The 20,992-nt window shown below is 35.8% G+C and overlaps 3 protein-coding genes and 1 pseudogene across 7 annotated transcripts in view; 2 read left to right on the top strand and 2 right to left on the bottom strand.

Annotated features, from left to right (window-relative positions):
- ssbp3a (single stranded DNA binding protein 3a) overlaps positions 1–5,142 on the top strand; it is a 41,628-nt gene extending 36,486 nt beyond the window's left edge. For all 4 annotated transcript variants that reach the window (XM_079379725.1, XM_079379724.1, XM_079379727.1 and 1 more), the window contains 8 exons: positions 932–980; positions 1,062–1,097; positions 1,176–1,242; positions 1,370–1,440; positions 1,552–1,621; positions 1,746–1,774; positions 3,538–3,639; positions 3,717–5,142. In XM_079379725.1, coding sequence (XP_079235851.1) covers positions 932–980; positions 1,062–1,097; positions 1,176–1,242; positions 1,370–1,440; positions 1,552–1,621; positions 1,746–1,774; positions 3,538–3,639; positions 3,717–3,746 — 454 coding nt within the window. In that variant the 3' untranslated portion in view covers positions 3,747–5,142. The remainder of the gene's footprint in view (positions 1–931; positions 981–1,061; positions 1,098–1,175; positions 1,243–1,369; positions 1,441–1,551; positions 1,622–1,745; positions 1,775–3,537; positions 3,640–3,716) is intronic.
- Positions 5,143–6,868: 1,726 nt separating this feature from the next.
- Positions 6,869–12,235, bottom strand: mrpl37 (mitochondrial ribosomal protein L37). Its single transcript, XM_079379723.1, has 7 exons — positions 11,730–12,235; positions 11,347–11,530; positions 9,730–9,845; positions 9,056–9,241; positions 8,727–8,878; positions 7,863–8,066; positions 6,869–7,057 (listed from the first exon to the last, which is right to left on the bottom strand). The coding sequence occupies exons 1-7, from the start codon at positions 12,112–12,114 to the stop codon at positions 6,980–6,982; spliced, it is 1,305 nt and encodes a 434-aa protein (XP_079235849.1). The 5' UTR covers positions 12,115–12,235; the 3' UTR covers positions 6,869–6,979.
- Positions 12,236–14,514: 2,279 nt separating this feature from the next.
- cdcp2 (CUB domain containing protein 2) lies at positions 14,515–18,533 on the top strand (the record flags this gene model as incomplete). The annotated part of the gene is made up of 6 exons (XM_079379933.1): positions 14,515–14,569; positions 15,243–15,590; positions 16,565–16,906; positions 16,989–17,342; positions 17,823–18,001; positions 18,228–18,533. The coding sequence occupies 6 exons, from the start codon at positions 14,515–14,517 to the stop codon at positions 18,531–18,533; spliced, it is 1,584 nt and encodes a 527-aa protein (XP_079236059.1).
- LOC306845669 (transcription elongation factor A N-terminal and central domain-containing protein 2-like) lies at positions 17,643–20,608 on the bottom strand (annotated as a pseudogene). Its single transcript, XR_013786008.1, has 4 exons — positions 20,388–20,608; positions 20,159–20,305; positions 19,726–19,922; positions 17,643–18,901 (listed from the first exon to the last, which is right to left on the bottom strand). The product of XR_013786008.1 is annotated as a transcription elongation factor A N-terminal and central domain-containing protein 2-like (transcript).
- Between the last annotated feature and the right edge of the window lie 384 nt (positions 20,609–20,992).

Here is a 20,992-nt window from a genome sequence, read left to right as displayed (position 1 = left end):
CAGCTCCTTACCTGTATAAAAGACACCTGGGAGCCAGAAATCTTGCTGATTGATAGGGGATCAAATACTTATTTGACTCATTAAAATGCAAATCAATTTATAACTTTTTTGAAATGCGTTTTTCTGGATTTTTTTGTTGTTATTCTGTATTTCACTGTTTAAATAAACCTACCATTAAAATTATAGACTGATCATTTCTTTGTCGGTGGGCAAATGTACAAAATCAGCAGGGGATCAAATAATTTTCCCCCCACTGTATGATAAAAGCTCTGTAGCTTTTATTGTGGGGGCAACACATATATTCAATACAGTACAATGCTGATTGAGAGATGCACAAATAAACATTCATCAAAAGCTAGATGTATCATAACTGATACTCACAACATGATTTTTTTTTTTGGATAATCAAGTAAACCTAAGTTGCTTCAGTCCAGTAAGTGTTCTTCAAATATTCCTCTTATTGCTTTAAAAAAAATGACTCTTATGTTTACCTAATAAACATTAGTTAAGATTTCACAGCAAAAAGTGTACTTTTTAAAAAACAAAATTATACTAAAGGCCTTTTATTTACAAAAAAAAAAAAGTAAACTGTCAATCAGATGATAGAAGACATTTAGTAGATACATGTAGTAGATTGTTTTTCAGTTAGTCATAAGTTTTGATCATGTTAGTAATTTTTGTGCTGGATATTTAACTGAACTTCCAAGGTAAATCATTTGATTTTGAAGTGTTGGTTTAATACATAAATAGCTTTAGAAAAAGCAAGAAATTGTTTGACTCCACAGAGCTGCAAAGATCATCATTAAAAAAATCTGTAGTTTTATTTAGACTTTAAGTTCTTGAGCGTTCAGTGTGATCTTCAGTGTGAAGAGACTTGTTTGATGTTCTTAGCAAAGTTAAAAAATAGAAACTACTCTGTTTCTCTGTACAGGGGAGCAGGAGCAGGCAGACCGTGGCCTAATCTTAATAATGGAAACACGGTAAGATACTTCAGAAAACTGAGCTAATGTTATTAGAGGGGGAATTAGCGATTTCTGATAAATAACCTTTTGGCTTCACAGATACCATATTCCTCATCATCCCCAGTTACATATGTGGTAATTGGCCATTTCCTTTTCCTTCTTTTATTTTACTGTCTGTTTTGAAAGAAACTGGTTGCAGTTCTGCTTTCACAGGGTCCTCCAGGAGGAGCAGGAGGTGGTGGATGTCCTCCAGGAACACCCATCATGCCAAGTCCAGCAGGTAATGGCTGGTCACATTTCTGTCTACTGGCCCTTTGCCATATAAATGGTGCCTGGCTAGGGGATGTGAGAATAGTGCTTCATGGTAACTCTTTAAAAAGCATAAACCTCCACCTCTGTGTTCACAGACTCCACTAACTCGGGTGAAAACCTCTACACATTGATAAACTCAGTGCCACCAGGAGGAAACAGATCTAATGTGAGTTACTCCACTCCTCTGCTGTCTTTATTGTCATGTAGTGTAGAGTACTTGAACTCTGATTGTGTCTTAATCGCTCTATAAATTCTGTCTTGACGTGTGTGTTTGTAGTTTCCTATGGGTCCTGGGTCAGATGGCCCAATGGGAGGACTGGAACCACATCACATGAATGGCTCACTGGGTAAAACACCATCCAAAATGGCAACTACATAAATTGTTGAAAACATCTTTTACCCTTGCAGTAAGATACATGATCATGTGATCTGCAAATTATGATTGTTGATTCATTTGTACTTTTCTCACAGGTTCGGGTGACATAGATGGACTCCCAAAGGTATTATTAAACCTATTATTTAGAGCTATTATTTATTTTGAAATGGTGTGAAAACTAGCAGTTAGAATCCGAATGATTGTTAAAATATCAAAACATCAAATGCTGATATTTTATCTAGAGTATAGATTTTCTTTTTTTTTACTTTTTAAACCTAAACCTACGGTGGCCGAGAGAGCTCAACGCGCTGCAACTTCAGAAAACACATGCAAATAGACAAAACACCAGCAAATCAAGAAAACATCTTCATCATTTTGACAACACATGCGCTGCAAATGCTCACAACACATGCAAATTAATAAACGCTGCAAATGGTCACAACACATGCAAATTGAGAAACGCTGCAAATGCTCACAACACATGCAAATTGAGAAACGCTGCAAATGCTCACAACACATGCAAATTGAGAAACGCTGCAAATCCTCACAACACATGCAAATTAAGAAACATTATTTTGACCTGGTTTTAACAATTAATGAAGCATTGCAAATTTATTTTCATTAACCTTGAAATTATATTTAGTTGAGGATAAGTTAGCCATCTTACATAATAACGTTAATCGTGTTATTTGTCATTATTAATCTAATAATATCCAAAAGACAAAGAAATCATGCAATCAGGGTGTTAAAATAAACAACAGCAACAAAAAAACACTCACCTTTCAGTTCACCAACAACTCAACCAATAGCCACTGCACAATAAGCAAATCCCAGCTGGCCCGTCACTTTTTTTGGGTCCCCTTGAAACATTTCCATTGTGGTCCATGCAGCACGTTTTTGTGAGGATTTGCAGCGTTTCTCAATTTGCATGTGTTGTGAGGATTTGCAGCGTTTCTCAATTTGCATGTGTTGTGAGGATTTGCAGCGTTTCTCAATTTGCATGTGTTGTGAGCATTTGCAGCGTTTCTCAATTTGCATGTGTTGTGAGCATTTGCAGCGTTTCTCAATTTGCATGTGTTGTGAGGATTTGCAGCGTTTCTCATTTGCAGCGCATGTGTTGTCAAAATGATGAAGATGTTTTCTTGATTTGCTGGTGTTTTGTCTATTTGCATGTGTTTTCTGAAGTTGCAGCGCGTTGAGCTCTCACGGCCACCGTATAAACCTGAATATAAACCTAAATAATTTTAATTAAAAAATTCATGCTCATTATAAGCTTTATAATGGATAAAAAGTCAACTGTTACAATTAGAATAAGTGTTTCCATTTATCATAGAAAACCTGGAAATATCAGGGAATTAATGAAGTTATTATTTATACAGTTCAACTGTATTTTCGATCAAATAAATGCAGTCTTTTAAAAACACTTCAGAAATCTTAAAGACCCCAAACATTTGAATGGTAATGCACATCTTTCTTCTCAGTTCTAAAATGTTTGATTAAGAGAAATTGTTCTTTGTGAATGCAATCGCAGTTATAAAAAAAAAAATAATAATAATAATATATATTTATTTTTTTTTCTTTTTTTCTTTTTTTATCCTGGAAATGCTTTGGTTAAAAGGTGTGGAAATTCTGTATAATGGATTTGAAGTTTGTTATAAGTTTATCAATTATAGGTTAAATATTTGTGTACTGTAGTTGTCAATAAATGATAAAACACGACAGATAATTTAGGCCTACTTAATCTTAGTAATGATGCCTTTCAGATATGTTAGTTGCCTAAAATTATACATTTTATTCTCAAAAGTGTTTCATCTAATAGAAGTATCTGTAAACTAAAGAATACTGCTGACTGACATCTTGGTGGGGGTTTCTTCTTTACAATCTCAGAACTCTCCTAATAATCTAAGCAGCATGAGTAACCCGCCAGGAACGCCACGAGATGACGGTGAACTAGGTGGAAGTTTCCTACACTCTTTCCAAAATGAAAGCGTGAGTGCCAAGCACACAAACATATGACTTGATGGATTTTGGGGGGCCTGTATAAATTAACTTATCTCTTCCTTCAGTACTCACCGACAATGACAATGAGCGTGTGAAGGATGAGCTCCAGCACCAAGACACCACATGTCTTAAAGAACAAGGACCAACCTCACACATCCATAGGAACCAAATCCTACCGCAACTCTGGATGAGGTGGATGCTTCTCATTTCAGCACAGATAAGAGGAAGGACCTGTCTGAGATGACAGCTCCATCATTTTAAACCACTGTAATATTTTCGTATATTTTAAACATAGAAGCCCACACACACCGACAACAATAAATTTGCTTCTTTTTAAGTGGATCTCAAAATTTCAAAACCATGACAACATTTACACTGTGGATGTAATGCAGAATACTATGTACTTCTTCAACAAAGATGTGCAGCATTTGTGTAACATTCCATTAGAGTATTTGTAGGATCTAATCTCTGATATTTTAAAAAGTTAATCCCGAGGAACAGCTTTGGCTACAGTGGATTTGATATGCACCAATGCGAATGACTAAAAAAAAAAAACTATCATTCTGCTATCATTTCCTTCATCGCATACTTGGGAAATACAATGGACTGTTAGCAAACTACTTCGGTTCAATGTTATAATATTTTATAACAATGGATTTTACTGCTGAAGCCTTTTAATGAGCCTAATATGGGACATTTTGACATTTTTCCAGTTTTCCAATTTCAGATGACATTAAATTAAGAGTGTTTTTGGGTGGGAGTTTTGTCAAACACAACAACACTTCATCTTATCTCACTGGCTTAGTTTTCATTTTCCTTTGTGCTGTTGTATTGTGTTTTGACTCATTGCTGTTTGTCTTTAGTCACAGTTAAAAATGTGCCGCAAACACCCAAAATACTTTTTTTAAACTAAACTTAGCCAAGAAAGAATACCCTCTCACATTCAACTGCTTTTATTTCCTTCAAATTTTTGGAGATGTGTAAATATTTGTATTAACAAATTCAACAGCTGAAACAAACTGAACAAGTTTCACAGATGTGGTGAACAGAAACAGAATACTGAGTCCCTGAATAAAGGGGGTGTCTATATCAAAAGTAAAAATTCTTGTGTGACCACCAAACAAAGTTATTTGCAAGTTCCTGAGCATCTGGGGGGACACGTGGTTAGCCGCTGTGAGGACGATTAGCTGTCCTTCCCATCTCTCTGTTCACTGAACAAGCTTGAAAAACAGCTTAAACCCTTTGCAAAAAATTGGATTTTTGTAAAATTATCTTTAAAATATTGTATGCTGAGAAAGGGGTGATTTCTTTTTTTGCGGAGTTTATATATTTTAAGTTTCTCTTCCCTAGTCTGTCTTAATATTGTACTGCCTTACTTGACCTGTTACATCATGTTGTTTAGCCTTTACTGTATGTATTATGTTCCTTGGAATACACAGTGAAATGACTTGTGTAATTTTTATGATTAAATTATTTTTTGTTTATACAACTATTTCAAGTCTCATCTCTTCTGCAAGTAAATATGTATGATACATGTTTCTTTCAATATTAGTTGAGACATTCAAGTCAAGTCACCTTTATTTATATAGCGCTTTTAACAATACAGATTGTGTCAAAGCACTTAACAGTATCAAATTGGAGGATAGAGTGTCAGTAATGTATAATAATAAGATTAAACACTCAATTTTCAGTTAAAGGCATTTCATTATTGAATTCAATGATGTCATTGTCTAGCTCAGTTTAGTTTAAGATGTGAAATCAAATTAACGATAATCACTAGAAATTAAGTGTCCCCAACTGAGCAAGCCAGAGGCGACAGCTGAAAGGAACCAAAACTCCCTCTGTGACAGAATGGAGAAAAAAAAAAACCTTGGGAGAAACCAGGCTCAGTCAGGGGGCCAGTTCTCCTCTGGCCAGGATATTATTGTTTAATTATTGTTTTAATTAAAATTTTAAATGTATTATATTTCTATTTTTATATTTTTGCAATTTCTAACAATAATAGTATTATGTAGTTAGGTATTTTATTATATTTTTAGTTATTTTGTTTTATTTTTAGTTTTATTGTATTTTTAGTCGAGGTCTTCACTGGGGATATGTCTCCGGGGCTCAACCAGGGGTCCAGCCTCCGCCGACGATCAGGGCCACATACATCATCTCCCGGCACCGATCCACCATCTGATCCGGACACGGACTGAGAAACAGAATAAGAAAGTATTAGCGTAGATGGCATTCTTCTTACAATGTAACGAGTACATTGTGTGTTATGAGGAATGTTCCCGGTTCCGGTTGATCTAATTAATGCAGCCTAACAATCCTTTAACGGATTTGAATAATAGAAGTGTATTAGTGTGTTATGTGTAAACCAGGTTAAAGAAATGTGTCTTTAATCTAGATTTAAACTGGCAGAGTGTGTCTGCCTCCCGAACAGTATTAGGTAGATTGTTCCAGAGTTTGGGTGCTAAATAGGAAAGGGATCTGCTGCCCACAGTGGATTTTGATATTCTAGGTATTATCAAATGGCCAGAGTTTTCAGAACACAGCGGACGTGGAGGACTATAATGTGATAAGAGCTCAAGTACTGAGGAGCTAAGCCATTCAGGGCTTTATAAGTAATTAACAAGATTTTAAAATCTATACGATGTTTGATAGGGAGCCAGTTGACAGAACCGGGCTAATATGGTCACACTTCTTAGCTGCTGCATTTTGGACCAGCTGTAGTTTGTTGATGAAGCGTGGAGAACCACCACCCAGTAAAGCATAACAATAGTCTAACCTTGAGGTCATAAACGCATGAATTAGTATTTCTGCATTTGACGTCAATTTAGATATGTTTTTGAGATGGAAAAACACAGTTTTACAGATGCTAGAAACATGGCTTTCGAATGAAAGATTGCTATCAAACAGCACACCTAGGTTCCTAACTGATGAAGAAGAACTGACAGAGCAGCCGTCAAGTGTTAGTTTTCTAGGTTATTACATGTGGGATTTTTAGGTCTGATAATTAACACCTCTGTTTTTTCAGAATTTAGCAGTAAGTTACACGTCATCCAGTTTTTTATATCGACTATGCATTCTGTTAGTTTCTCAATTTGGTGTCATCAGGCCGTGAAGAAATATAGAGTATCATCAACATAACAGTGAAAGCTAACACCATGTCTCCTGATAATATCTCCCAAGGGTAACATGTAAAGCGTGAAAATGAACAGTCATGTTTAGTCTCAACTGCCAACATTTTATTCACAGTTCTTATTTATTTTTTCAATTGTGGGAGTTTAACATACTGAAATAACTCTAGCATAATTCTGGCAAAGGTGCTTTGGTTTGTTCACACAGCTCCATGTAAGTAGAGTGCCAGGAACTTCTTGAAGGTGTTAGGCTGATATCCTGACAAACCAGCAGGGACCTATAATGAAGAGCATGACATGATCAGTCGACAAACCAACAACAATGACAAAACTTGACACCACCTTATTATATATCACAACTCAGTTACTGGAATTCTTATTTGTTGAGCATGGAATTCCAAGTATTGCTCAGCACTCTCTAAGCAAGTAACGTCTCCTTGTAAGCAGTTTCCAAAATAAACAGTGGCTTTCTGCACAGCACAATTTGTCTGAGATAGTCAAAAACAAATGCAAATGCCTACATTAACCATATTTAATATCAACAACCAAATTTAAGAACCCTGCCATTAAATAAAGTTACATTTTGATTTTGGATAGGCCACATACTACTGATTTTTCAAAATATTTTTGACTGAAGTCTTATGCTTACCTAGGCTGAATTTACTTGATTAAAATTGATGTAATATTACATTTTAAAGTATTTTAAAGAATAATTTATTTCTTTAAAGCTATTATTTATTTATTAAAGCTATTAGCTATTATTTATTTATTTAAAGCTGAATGTTTAGCAGCCATTATTCCAGTCTTTAATGTCACATGATCCTTCCATAAATAATTATAATATGATCTGGTTCTCAAGAAACACTTATTATTATCAATGAAAAAAAAAAAAAAAGCACAACTGTTTGTTTGTTTGTAATTTCACAATTTGCAGCATTTATTTAAAATAGATTTTTTTGGGTAACATTATTAATGTAACAATCAATTTAATGCACTATAAACATAAATAAAATTATTAATTACTTTCAAAGAACAATTGAAATCTTTATAGTCAAAGTTAATTTATTCGAATAAACTCTTTACCTGCACCACTTTCTTCTTGATAAGAGGCTTGACCTTGGCAAACTCATAGAGAGGTTGGTCCTCGTCCACCCATGCCAGATTCTTCACTCCACTGTCAGACTGCAGGTCAGTCGTGTTGAGCTGAAACACCACAAACTGGAAGAGGCGGCCATTAGTGGCCACGCTCTGCACCACGATGGGCTTCTCCAGGACACTGGGCTCCTTCTGCAGAAAGACGAGAGAACATCGGCAAACTACTTTTATGCTTTATATCATTACTGACAAACTAATGACAAACTACAAAGTAAATATTTAAGACATGTCTTCCACACTGTTTTTTTACTAAATTAATACAGAAGAATGATTTAGAATCATGTTTATTTATATGTGCCAATATAGGAAAACACAGTAACAAACACCACTTATTTACCCACATACATTTTGCACTAAAAGAATACCATTTGGAGATTTTTTGATTTTTTTTTTTTACTGATGTTAAAAACATTTAAACAGTTTGAACTGATGCACAACAATTAGAAGTATATACAGCCTTGTTTAAGACCAAGTAAAAATGTTATTTAATATTTTTGTTGAAACCATGATAGGGTTTTTTTTCAGGATTCTTTGATAAATAGAAAATTTGAAAGAACTGCATTCATTTGAAACCAGTTTTTTTTCCAGTTTTTAAAAAAAAATATATATTTACTGTCACATTTGATCATTCTAATGCATCCTTGCTGAATAAAAATATTAATTTCTTAACAAAAAAAACAAAAAGGAGAGAAAACTCTTATGGTCCCAAAACGTTTGAACAGCAGTGTACATCATGTTGCCAAGCCCTTATCAATAGTTGTAATCAATGTTTTAAAGATACAAGGATCTTACCCCATACAAGGCTTGTGCTCGAGCCAGCGCATTTCCAAAGGTGAACATAACCATTTTAGCACGGAGCTGTTCAGGAAGGAGTTTTGGGGTATTTCCCATCTCCATCAGGAAGAGAGTGTGGGCATGAGGGTAAGGATAGTCCTCTCTGAATCCTGTCGAAAGGGAAGCAAGCAATTAATTAACCGCTAATATTTCTTTTTGTCATAATGTGAAAATGATTTCAAATTAAACATGCTAAAAGTCACTTTGATTTAAAAAACACCGACTGATTGACCACTGTAAGAAATGACTTTCAGTTGTTGTTTTTCAGGAATTTGCCAGTGGCTGACCTGTGTCATTCTTCTCCTGGTAAACATGTGTGTTCTGAAGGTCAATGGTGGGCGCAATGGGGTAGAAGGTCTCCAGAGCCTGATCAGCAGTGCTCTGGATCTGCTCCTGTCCAGCCACCACTGGTAAAGGGGTCATGGAGTTCAACAGCAACCCATTCTGACCTCTGACCTGAAACACATCCTCTCCTGGGAACAGATGGATTTTGCATGTTATTTAACAGAAGTGGTTAAATAATGCATTTTTGATCTAAATACAGCTTTGTCAATAATAAAAATATAAATGCTGTTTCTATTTCTATTCTGAAATCACTGTTTTCACAAAAATATTAAGCTATACAGTTTCAACCATAATAATAAGTTTCTGAATGATTTCAGAAGCGTCATGTGACACTGAAGACTGGAGTAATAATACTGAAATTCAACTTTGCCATCACGGGAATATATCACATTTAAAATATTCAAATAGAAAATATTTATTTCACTTTCTTAATGTTTTCAATGTATTTTTGATCAAATAAATTCAGCCTTGGTGAGCATACAATCTCAAACTTTTCTGTGTGTATATACAGAAACAGTATTTGTTTATAATATCTACAAATAAAGAGAGTTTTGTAGCCAGTATAAATCTGGTCTCAGACTGTTGCCCAATATAAACCCACACACTATACACCCACCTCTCCTCCAGGTCGCTGCTAAACTGTATTTCTCAGCAAGAATCCTCTTGGCCAGCTCAGGATGAGTGGCCTGCAGGCCTCCACACAGGTGAAGCAGTCTGTTTAAGAGCGAGGGACTATAGAGAAAAAGAAAATACACATAAAACTCGTTTTATTAACTATTTGATGGTTCATACAAAACAGGATATGAACATTTCCAATTCACCAAACGCATGTTCCCAAGTGTCATGTCTTTGCGTGTCAATGTCAATATGGCCTTTTCATGCTCGTGGTGTGACGGGTTTTTGTGAGAAGGAAAATGTTAAAGGCCAGCAGTAGTTGGGAGATAAAACAGCCACCAAAGGGCAGATTTGAACCGGAGAGATGAGAGATATCAAAGAGGCTCTTGTGAATGGCAGACCACCCAGGAGCAGTATTAATTAATAAAGGCTTTACAGAGCCGATGCCTGCTGGGGATGCAGACTGGCCTGTGTTTAATGACCGTCATTAAATTCAAAACACCATCAGAGCGACACAGCCCGGGCCAAATGCCACCTTCCATATTAAAGCTGTTGAGCCAATTATGAAGTGCTGGGTGAGAGGGGACAGTAGCTGGCGTGCACGCTTCATTCAACTGTGAGTCTGTTTATGGTGAAAATATGAAGTGAACTGCATGAACCGCACACTGTATGGCATGTTTATAGTTATCACTGCTTCCAGTGTAATTAACAGGGTACATTGGTGATATATGGATGACCATCTACATAATGTTGTTAAACATAACTATCACTGAAAGATGAACACACATTATTTTAAAAACTTTCATCAATAACAGAAAACACTTTACCAGAAACAGCACCACCAACTGCAAGATCACCCACAAAAAGGAAACTGTGGTTGTTTACATATTGAGCATGTTCAAATTTCCTGTCTAGCTGAACAATTTTTTTTTATAGAAGACAAAAGGCAAAAGTCAAACTTGCGAGGTTTGCTGTTCAGTTTCTAGCATCTTATGTTTGTTAACAGCACAAAAGTACTGCTGCGTTTGTCTTTCTAACTTGTAATGTTACGTGCTTGCTTGACGCACAAGGCCAAACCTCTCATGCATTAAACAAGCACATTTGAGCTTTTATCATATTTTAGAGAATATTAAAAATATATTTTATGTTCTACAGAAGAATGAAAGTCATACAGGTTTGTAATGACATGAGGGCAAGGAAGCGACAGAATTTCTTTTTTGTTTCAACCAATTCATTTAAGGAAGGATGGTTTTTAAGGTATGAAATAGTTTGCAGTATGTAATAATGTAAAGCACAAAACATTGTTGGGCTTCAGAAAAACACAGGCTCAACAACAACAACAAAAATCAAATGATCAACTCTGAAAACTCTGAACAAGCTCACGAGTTTAATACAAAAATATACAAAAGTCAGATCGCTAGCACATATGTGTTCTAGTTTTTTTTAAAGTCACTGGTGTCATGATAGCCTTTCCAGTTATTTTATTAACATGTCATTACTTCATTAATGAAGATCAATTTCTAATTAAGGAATGATGTTTGAGACAAAGCCATTTTGTAAGGCAAGTCTTGTTTCTAGACTATGGAAGTGAGATCAGTAATACAGTCAGGGTACCCACCAGAACCTTTCTCTGGGTGGCCGGTGTTCTGTGGTGTCCCACAGTCTGGAATTTTTAATGCTGTTCTGTACTCTCTCATCTTGATTCTCAATCTGATTGGCTGGATCTTCAGCAAGGGTGAGAATTTGATCAGGTAACCCTTTAATGAGGACTGACTTACTGAGCCAGAGTGCTTGTCGAACGCCTACACACAAATCACAATCACACATTATCTGCTGTTACACACATATCAAACCAAAGTTTAAGCACATACACAGTACATTATTTTATGTAGAAAATTAAATAATACATACACAACACACACACATGTACATATATATATATATACATATATATATATATATATATATATATATATATATGCACAGAAACACTATAACTACCTTCCAGCACATTGGTCCTCTGATTGAATATGTAACATGGTTTATCTTTATACAGAGGCATATCTTCTAGTTTAGGGGACTGATAGTGATACGGTTCTTTCCATCCACGTTCCCAGGGAGGAAACTTCGGCTTTGCCAGTCCAGGGACGAAGTGCATCCTGTCGGCATAAGTGATCGGCTCCAGTCCGGCTATTTCATGGACCACTCGGGGTTTTTTTCTCGGAAGAATCTTCCCATATAAGCAAGAGCTGGTAGATAAGCAGCGACGTCCATGAGGGATCATAGTGAGGACACGATGACAGTCTTTTGAATAACAGTTTTGAGTTATTTTTGGAGCCGACGTGCTGATTCTTTGCATTGTTGCTTTAAACATTTTTACTAGCATGCATGAAAGGTGTCTGAAATTAACATACTAGTCTATGTAAAACAATATCAAATGATGTTCTTCGTTGCACTCAGGAGGCGGCCATGATTGTGCGACGTCACGTGAGGAATCTGTCTTCTTCTGGTCGGAAACAGTGAACGAATATCACGCATCACTGCCTTCTAGCGATCATTGCCTGTTACTGCATAAACTCGAGGCAATATGCACTAACTGGCCACTTTGTACACCTTGCTAGTACTAGTACCCTCTTTTGCCCTCTGAACTGCTGTAATTCTTTGTGCACTTCCATGAGGCAAATCTCTCATTTCACCACATCCCAAACATGCTCTACTGAATTGAGATCTGGTGACTGTGGAGGCCATTTGTGTAACTTATTGTCATTTTCAAGAAACCAGTTTCAGATTATTTGAGCTTTGTGACACGCCACCATATTCTGGTGGAAGTAGCCATTACAGAATTAGTTCATAAAGGATACATTTAAATGGTGCTCAGTTAGGGGCCTAAATATTCCTCACACCCAAGGGCACCGTAATGAAGGGGGTGGGGTGGTGGGGGAGTAAAAGAGATCATTTCAAATCATAAAGTTGCAAATAAATTACAAATAATTCTTATATGTATCAGTTTGACTTAATGAGCTGTAAATTTTCCTTCATGTTCTATTTAATAAATACAAATATTACTTGTGTTAATGTAAATGAACATGACTTGTTGGTTAAATATAATATAATGTAAAATATGCTATAATATAACATAATAATAAAGTACAATTTCCTTGCCATTTTAAATCATACACTGTGCAAAAAAAGTCTGCTTTGAAGATTTGTTTTATTGCTGTATTATATTATATTATATACTAATATTGGCAACTATGGTAAATATGAGCAAAAGCAGCTGTGAAAATAAATGTGCATTGTTTATCCTTTTGATCTTTCATTCACGAAATTCTCATTGTGAAATAAATGCTTTCTCTAGTTCATGTTGGCCACAATTATTGGCACCCAAATATTGCAACATCCTTTTCCCAAAATAACAGCTCTGAGTTTTCTCCTATAATGCCTGATGAGGTTAAGAGATCAGACACCACAGAATCTCTCCAGATCCTTCAGATTCACAGCTCCATGTTGGTGCTTCTTCTCTTCGGTTCACCCCACTCATTTTCTGTAGGGTTCAGGTCAGAGGACTGGGACGGCCATGGCAAAAGCTTCATTTTGTGCTCAGTCTTTTTTGTGTTGATTTTGATGTTTGTTTTGGATTATTGTCCCGATTGAAGATCTAACCACGGCCCATTATAAGTTTTCTAACAGAGGCAGTCAGGTTTAGATTTTTTATCTGTTGATATTTGATAGAATCCATGATGCCTTGCATCTGAACAAGATCCAGGACCTGTCCAGGACCTCCGGCAGAAAAACAGGCCCCAAGACTCAACTAATCTCTGCAATTCTTCAGCTGTGATCCTTGGAGCGTCTTTGTCCACTCAAACTCTCCTCCTCACCGTGCATTAGGACGACAGATTTGTAACATCTTTAACCTCTTAATTACTGCCCTGATGGTGGAAATGGGGATTTTCAATGCTTTAGCTCTTTTTGAAGACTTTCCACTTTCTATTTTGTGAATTTGGCCTTTGTGATCCTCATATTTATAATCCTGTGGAACAAGAATTCATGGCTGGACAGTTTCATGCTCTTAGTCACCCTGGTGTGCTAAAAATGTAAATATGAATGAGAATATACTTCTGAGATATTTTACTCATAAGAATTTCTAGGGGCGCCAATAATTGTGACCAACATACATTGGAGAAAACATTTATTTCATAATGAGATTTTCTGCCCATTTTCAATTGTTTTACTTCAAAGAAAAGTTAGAATTTTTGTGATTTTTTTAATGAAAGATCAAAAAGATCAACGATGCAGATTTGTTCATTTGTTTGTGTATATCAGCTTCTTGGTTTCAATGACAAAAAATGTTTTACCCTCCTTTAAAAAAATGTAATGAATTGCACAATTTGCTGAATTGTGGATATGTAATAATGTTTGTGTCTAAACTTCACAACTCGTCTAAACTTTAAAACATCAGCAGCGTTACATACTTACATGTGGTCATCCGTGTGTCTCTTCCTCTTATCAACTTAAAACACACCACTTGTTCCATGTGCACGATACACTCATTAACTTTTCATGCCTTTCTCTCCAAACAGTGTATTGACAAGCCACCTGCGTGCATTTGATAGTCCTCATTAAAATTTAGTCAGACAGCCAAAGAGTGGACCACCTATCCAATTGCCCCAGAATGAGAGGCCACAGAATGAGGAGCTTTATTATTACTTCTGCTCTGTGAACCCTGCAGGACAGTATGTGCAGAAGATCTTAAACACTATCTACTAAAAGAAACATGTTTTTAAGGATGACTGTCTTCATTCATGTTTTGTTCATTGCTGGAAAAGTCACCTCCAAGAAAGGTACGATGGCTTCCTGACTCATGGGTGAAAGTGTACACCTTATGAATGTTGTTTCGTTGTAAACACCTCAGTTCTTCTGTAAGTTTGTATGGCAGCTTCCTAAATTTGATGATTCTGTGATAGTTTTTAATGCCTGTGCATTTCTGAGCTTAAACACAAGTATATTCAGTAGGAAATGCATACTTATAAAGTGTAGATCTTGAATACAATGTATTTTGTATGATGCTTTGGATAAAAATGTATTCAACTGTACACTGTTATGAAAAAAATCTACTGTAAATATTTGTGCTAAAAAAGCATCTGTGGTTGCCAGAACTATACCATGAAAGTATGGTATCAACATATTGAATGAACTCAAGTAATATTAACCTACTGAAATAATAAAATTAGTTTTATACCTGATGAATCAATGAATCATAAGACCCTATACATAACTGATAAGCATAAAACTAAAAAGAAACATAGCTTATTTTGATGATTTAAAATAAAAAACATCAAAAGTGAAGTGTCAAAGTAATAAGATGACTCGTTCCTTTTCACTTCCAAAATTGTAAATTTAGCAGTATTTCAGGGTAAAATTACATGAAATGTCCAATTAGATCTATTATAGTTTTTCATTATAGATTATAAGGGAAGTTACCATAGCATTTTTTACAGTATAATATGTTTATAGGTGTTAAATGTGGAGGAATCCTCTCTGCAAGCAGTGGCAATGTGTCAAGCCCTAATTTTCCAGGCCTCTACCCTTATAATACTGAATGCACCTGGTTGATAGTGGTCTCTGAAGGCTCCTCCGTACTGTTAACCTTCCATCACTTCGAGCTGGAATACCATACAGACTGTGCTTATGACTACATCAAGATATACAACGGCATCTCAGAGGATGAAGGCAACCTTTTGGGGAAATTCTGTGGAGATGTGTCTCCTCCTCAGTTCAGCTCATCCTGGAACGTCATGTCCATCATCTTCCATTCAGACCGTCATGTTGCACGCAAGGGTTTCTCGGTTGGCTATAGGAAAGGTGAGGAGTGCAACTGAAGATTCCAGGTGCAATATCAATTAATATGCAGTTGATTACAACAGACAATAATTACCACTTTTCCTTCAGTTTGTAAAAATAAGCAAATATTGTGTTTACTGCAGTCCTTTTACAATTAAAGTCTAGGGGCAAGCATTGCACACGGATCAATGTTAAAATACACCTTGTTTCAGTAGTATAGCCACAAAACTTCAACATTATTTGTTAACATAAGTCTAGTGTGATGAAATTGCTTACTAACCTTGATATATCCAGTCTTTCAACTGTCATGACCAGCTAACCCTCATTAAAAAAATAATTTTATATTCCTATAAAATAGGAATATTCCACATATTCCTATTTTATAGTGAAATATATTGAAATCGGTGGATTAAATTACTAAATTAATTTGAGCATATAACTCAAGACTGCTCAAAACAGTCCAAATTAATGAAACTTACATCTTTTTCTACATCAAAACAACATAAATATTACTCTACATTAATTTTACTTTACCTTTCCAAATCTCTTTAAAAGTTCTACAAATTCTTAAAAATGTTAGACTTAAAACTTAGATTTAAAAATTATGTATTACCCAAATTTGCTTAACATATAAAAAAAATATATATTTTTTTTTTTCTTCAATTTTAGTAATCTTTTCCAGGTAAAAATTCCCTGAATGGGTTAAGGGTTAAAGTCAGTAAATCAATTGACAGAAATGATGTCTGTAGCACTGTATACAATATATGAGCTGCACATTTCGGCTTTTAATGCCTCCAGAATGCCTTGCCCCATAGAATTTCTTTTTGTTTTAAGTTCAAACTATAAGTACAAACTAAGAAATAAATTTAATTTATTTTTTGAGGTTAATGACAGCATGCTAGATGACAGATCTTTTTTTATTATTATTATTACAACTAATGTAAAAATAAAAATAAATTTATAGTCCACTTAATTTGTTCCTTTCTCAAAATCAGATACGTGTGGTGGGGTTTTGACTGGTCTATCTGGGGTCATCTCAAGCCCAGGTTATCCACTAGAGTACAACAACAATGCCGATTGCTCCTGGACTGTACATGTGTCCAATCAGAGTGTAGTGAGCCTGGTGTTTCTCGACTTCCAGATGGAAAACAATGAGGGGTGCAATTTCGACTATGTGGCTCTCTTTGATGGCCCCTCTGTTAAACACCGTCACCTGGGCAATTACTGTGGTAATGAGAGACCTCCCAACACCGTCACCACATCAAACCATCTGCTTGTGGTCTTCAAATCTGACTTTAATATTGGCGGGAGAGGTTTTAAAGCCTACTACTACTCAGGTGAGACAAGTTTTCAAACAAGATATTATCACAATAAAATAACATTTCAAATACATATTCCTTGATATTCCTGTTTTTAAAGGAGAGTGCCAGCAAATTCTCAAAAATATCAGCGGGAACTTTACTAGCCCTCACTACCCAAACATCTACCCCAACAACATCAACTGTCACTGGACAATCACTTTAGCAGCTGGCTACAGGATTAAGCTATTTTTCCCCTTTCTGGAGCTTGAGGATCGAAACAGCCTGACCGGCATGTGCGACTATGACTCTGTGTCTTTGTACGATGGGGACAGCGAGACAGACACTCTGTTGGGTCAGTGGTGTGGCAGTGAACAGCCTCCATCTTTGACCTCTAAGGGAAATAAACTATTGGTTGTTCTCAACACTGACCGGAACTATGCCTTCAAGGGATTCACAGCCTCCTATATAGGAGGTGAGTGCTCACTTAACATAGTTTGAATTCACTCTTCTAAAGTAAATGACATTAGACCATCATTAGGCACTAGGAGTAGGCACATGGGCGAATAATGCATGTATGCCGTTTCCCACAAAAATGTTGTGACAGCTCTGAAATATGAGTATTTATTTAAAAGTGTATTTAGCAAAAATAAAATTTAGTATAGCTTTAAGGCCAATAATTGCATTATTACATTAATGACTCTTATAAAGTCATTTAAAGTCAATTACTAACACCAGTGAAAAGTAATTAAAAGTCTGTGTGAACACCTTTCATAAGATTCATTTCAAAAGTATTTATTATTTAAAACAATCACATTGTTTGGCAAAAGAGAATTGCATTCATTCCACAAAATATTCCTCAAAAGTACTAAAAGAATTGTTACATTCTTCACATAATTATTGTAAACACCACATTGAACTCGACCTGAATAGTTATTGTTTTGTTGTCTCGCAGTGGTGCCAGTCAATGTAAGCTGCACCCGAACTGAGTTTCAGATTCAGATCTCCAGAGAGGCTTTGCCCCAGCTGGACCGTGAAAACATTTATCTTGGGAATCCATCCTGTTCGGCCCAGCTGACAGAAACATCCTACAAAATTCTAGCCCGTTTTGTCAACTGTGGAACTGCTGGACAGGTATGGAAGACAAAGAGACACTCATGCAGTGATTTCTTGGGATACCACATTTAAAACACCTCTACTACCCCACACCTTTTTAAGTGACAGTCTTAGATTTAGGTCTAATTCAGTGGCTGATGTTGGCAAATATCTGATATATCTTACATCAGCTTAAAGACTAGATTTAATATGGTTTTGTTCAAATTTAAATTAATGTTGCCCCATATCTTGTGATCTTCTGCAGAAACGTCAAAACATCACCATGCTGGTGAACTCACTTTATATTGACTACTCTGATGGACCGCAGCAGAATATTCAGGAGTATGAGGTGCAATGTGATGCCCAGAGGAAGGTGGCCATGGTCAAGATCATCTCAGTTGAGGAGCGTAACCGGCTCGATGAACTGGCCCGTCTGGCCAAGGAATCAAACAAGCAGAATGTCGATGAAGAAAGTGAACCTCATGAGACCAGTGACATCCTCTTCATCAGCATCTGTGTTCTCGCTGTGATCCTCATGTTAATTGCTATTGTGTGGTTGGTGCTTCTATAGGTGTGCCACGCAATGCATATAAAAGGACTTGATACATCTCTATTTTTGTACTGTTTTGGAAAGAACATACTGACAAATCCAATATAAATGAAAGTCAAATGTTGTATTTAAGAACAAAACTGAAAGTTAAAAAGAGTTAAAAAATGTTTTCTTGACGTCCCCTATTTGAGTTTCTTCAGTTTCTTTTTGTGACTGCTTACAAATGTATTAATTGGTAGTTTGCCATCCTTGACCTGCACTCTCAAGTCAGGCCTATTTTTCAGTGCAAAGACAAGAGCCCTCACAGTCCTTCTGTATGCTCCACTAACAAGTCGAGAGCTTTGGTGAAACACTTCTCTCTCTATGTTCTCCACCAGTCCATGCTCCACCTGGAACATTAGGAAAATAATTATCTATATACAATAAGAATTTAAAGTACAACTGTGTCATGATAATATTTCATATGGGGTTCCTGAAGCATTTATAAATGTACATTTAAGATTTTCTTAGGGAATAATTTAAAGTGAACACAATACGTCAATATGTTCTTTAAATGTTTATTTCTAGGAAGCGCACAATGAGTTGCATTAGCAACACTTCAAATACAACTCGCTTCAGATCTCGATTACTTTTTAATTATTTTTACATAAAGAGATAGCTTAAGGTTTAAATAGCTCTGCTCCCAACCACTAGAATATATACAGTGGAAATAACAGCTACTGATCGCATTGCTAAAATGTGTTGTTCCTTAAGTATTTTTGTCTTGTTTTGAAGTGCAAATGTATAAAGCGCTAAAATCTAAAACTAAAGTTTTATGAGAATTTGATCAAAATGAAGTAAATTTACGATTAAAACAAACAAATATCTGTCTCAGAAAGACCTTAATTTGAGGTAATACAATTTCAGATTTTTAATTAAGCAATAGTTGGCAATTGACAGATTTGTTCTTGTTTTCATTATTAACTCATTTCCTTTTTACCAATTATTCAGAAAAGAAGATTTTGCGTTGTGTCATTTTGCGTCTCTCGTAAAATGAACTGGAAAACAAGACAAAAATACTTTTTTTGGATTGAAATTAGAAGGTACAGCTCAGTTATTTCTACATTCTAGTGGTTGGGAGCAGAGGTATTCAACCTTGGAGCCAATTCTTTATATAGCAATAACTGAAAGCATAGGTCATTAAGGAATTGTAATGACCAGTTAGAATCAGTACCTTCAGCCCTGTGGCTTCCGACAGCAGTTTCTTTGCATTGCTCCTTAAACCTTCTGTCTGTTTGTCACAGCGAACTTCTATAGTAGGTTTATTTGCATGTTCCTCAATGAAGGTCCTCCAGTGTTTATACACCTCCCCCGCTAGTGACTTGATTTCAGGATCCTCTGAGTGTTTGCGTAGGTTGTTAACTGTGTGTCCTGCATTGAAACCAATGAGAAACTTTAAATAGTATTTGTTAGAATGTGACATTTTTTCTTCATTTTAATTTTTTTAGGGAAATGATTTTTGGGGATATCACACCTTACGTCTAATTCAGTGGCAGATGTTAGCAACTGACTAATATCCATGTTTCAAATGTCACAATATCTTAGATTGAGAAATAAAGGGATATAACAAGAACATCTGGGAGGAAAAAAGAACAATAAACTCTTACCGATTCTAGTAGTCTTCAGCACTTCTCTGGAAGGCATTTTCTTATCCAGCTCCTTCAAGGCTTCTATCATATTTTCTTTAGGCTGGCCAGGCAGTTCAAGGATTGACCTGTAAGTTACCTTTCAATGTCTTCAATCACGACCACTCTCTGGAACAAATACAAATGACTACATGAATAAAACCACACCTGGTGAAAAATGATGGCCAGGGTAAAATAACCAACGACTTACCCGCAGAGACTCTAAGGTTGCTTGCTTGTAATTCCTCTCTTGTTTTGGTTCCTGATTCACCCTGTCTGCCTTTGGTAACCGAACTACAAATTTATCCATGATTAAAAACCTGATATGAACGATAGTTTACTTACAGCAGCTCTAGTTACAGTTAATTTGTCACTTACTGCATTGTGCATCAATAAATGTAACTGTACTGCAGCAATAAAAACACAACAGTAAACTGAATTCGACGTCACACCGGAAGAGGCGCGGCCTCTGCAAGATAAAGATCTTTCAATATAAAAGCCCTATTAAAGTTGGACAAAAGGCCAATGTAAAAACAAAATAAAAACAATTCAGTCTTCAAACTACTAATACACTAAATAATACAAAATGTGTAATATATATCTTTCAACATTTTAGCAATAAGTGAAACGCCTTTTTAATAGCTCGATAATAAATTCTAATTAAGTTGTTTGAAATGATAAAAAAACTACAACAACAACAACAAAAAAACACGTTACTGTTTCATCAAATGGGGAAATTAAACTGCATTTTACATTGTCTTCATCATTTGAACTGTTATTTTGAGAATTGTATTTGGGCAGTCGATTTATAATTTT

The sequence above is a fragment of the Barbus barbus genome, assembly GCF_936440315.1.
Source record: "Barbus barbus genome assembly, chromosome: 26".
Lineage (NCBI taxonomy): Eukaryota > Metazoa > Chordata > Actinopteri > Cypriniformes > Cyprinidae > Barbus > Barbus barbus.
Note: the sequence above shows the minus strand (reverse complement) of the source record. Positions and strands in the feature narration are given on the sequence as shown.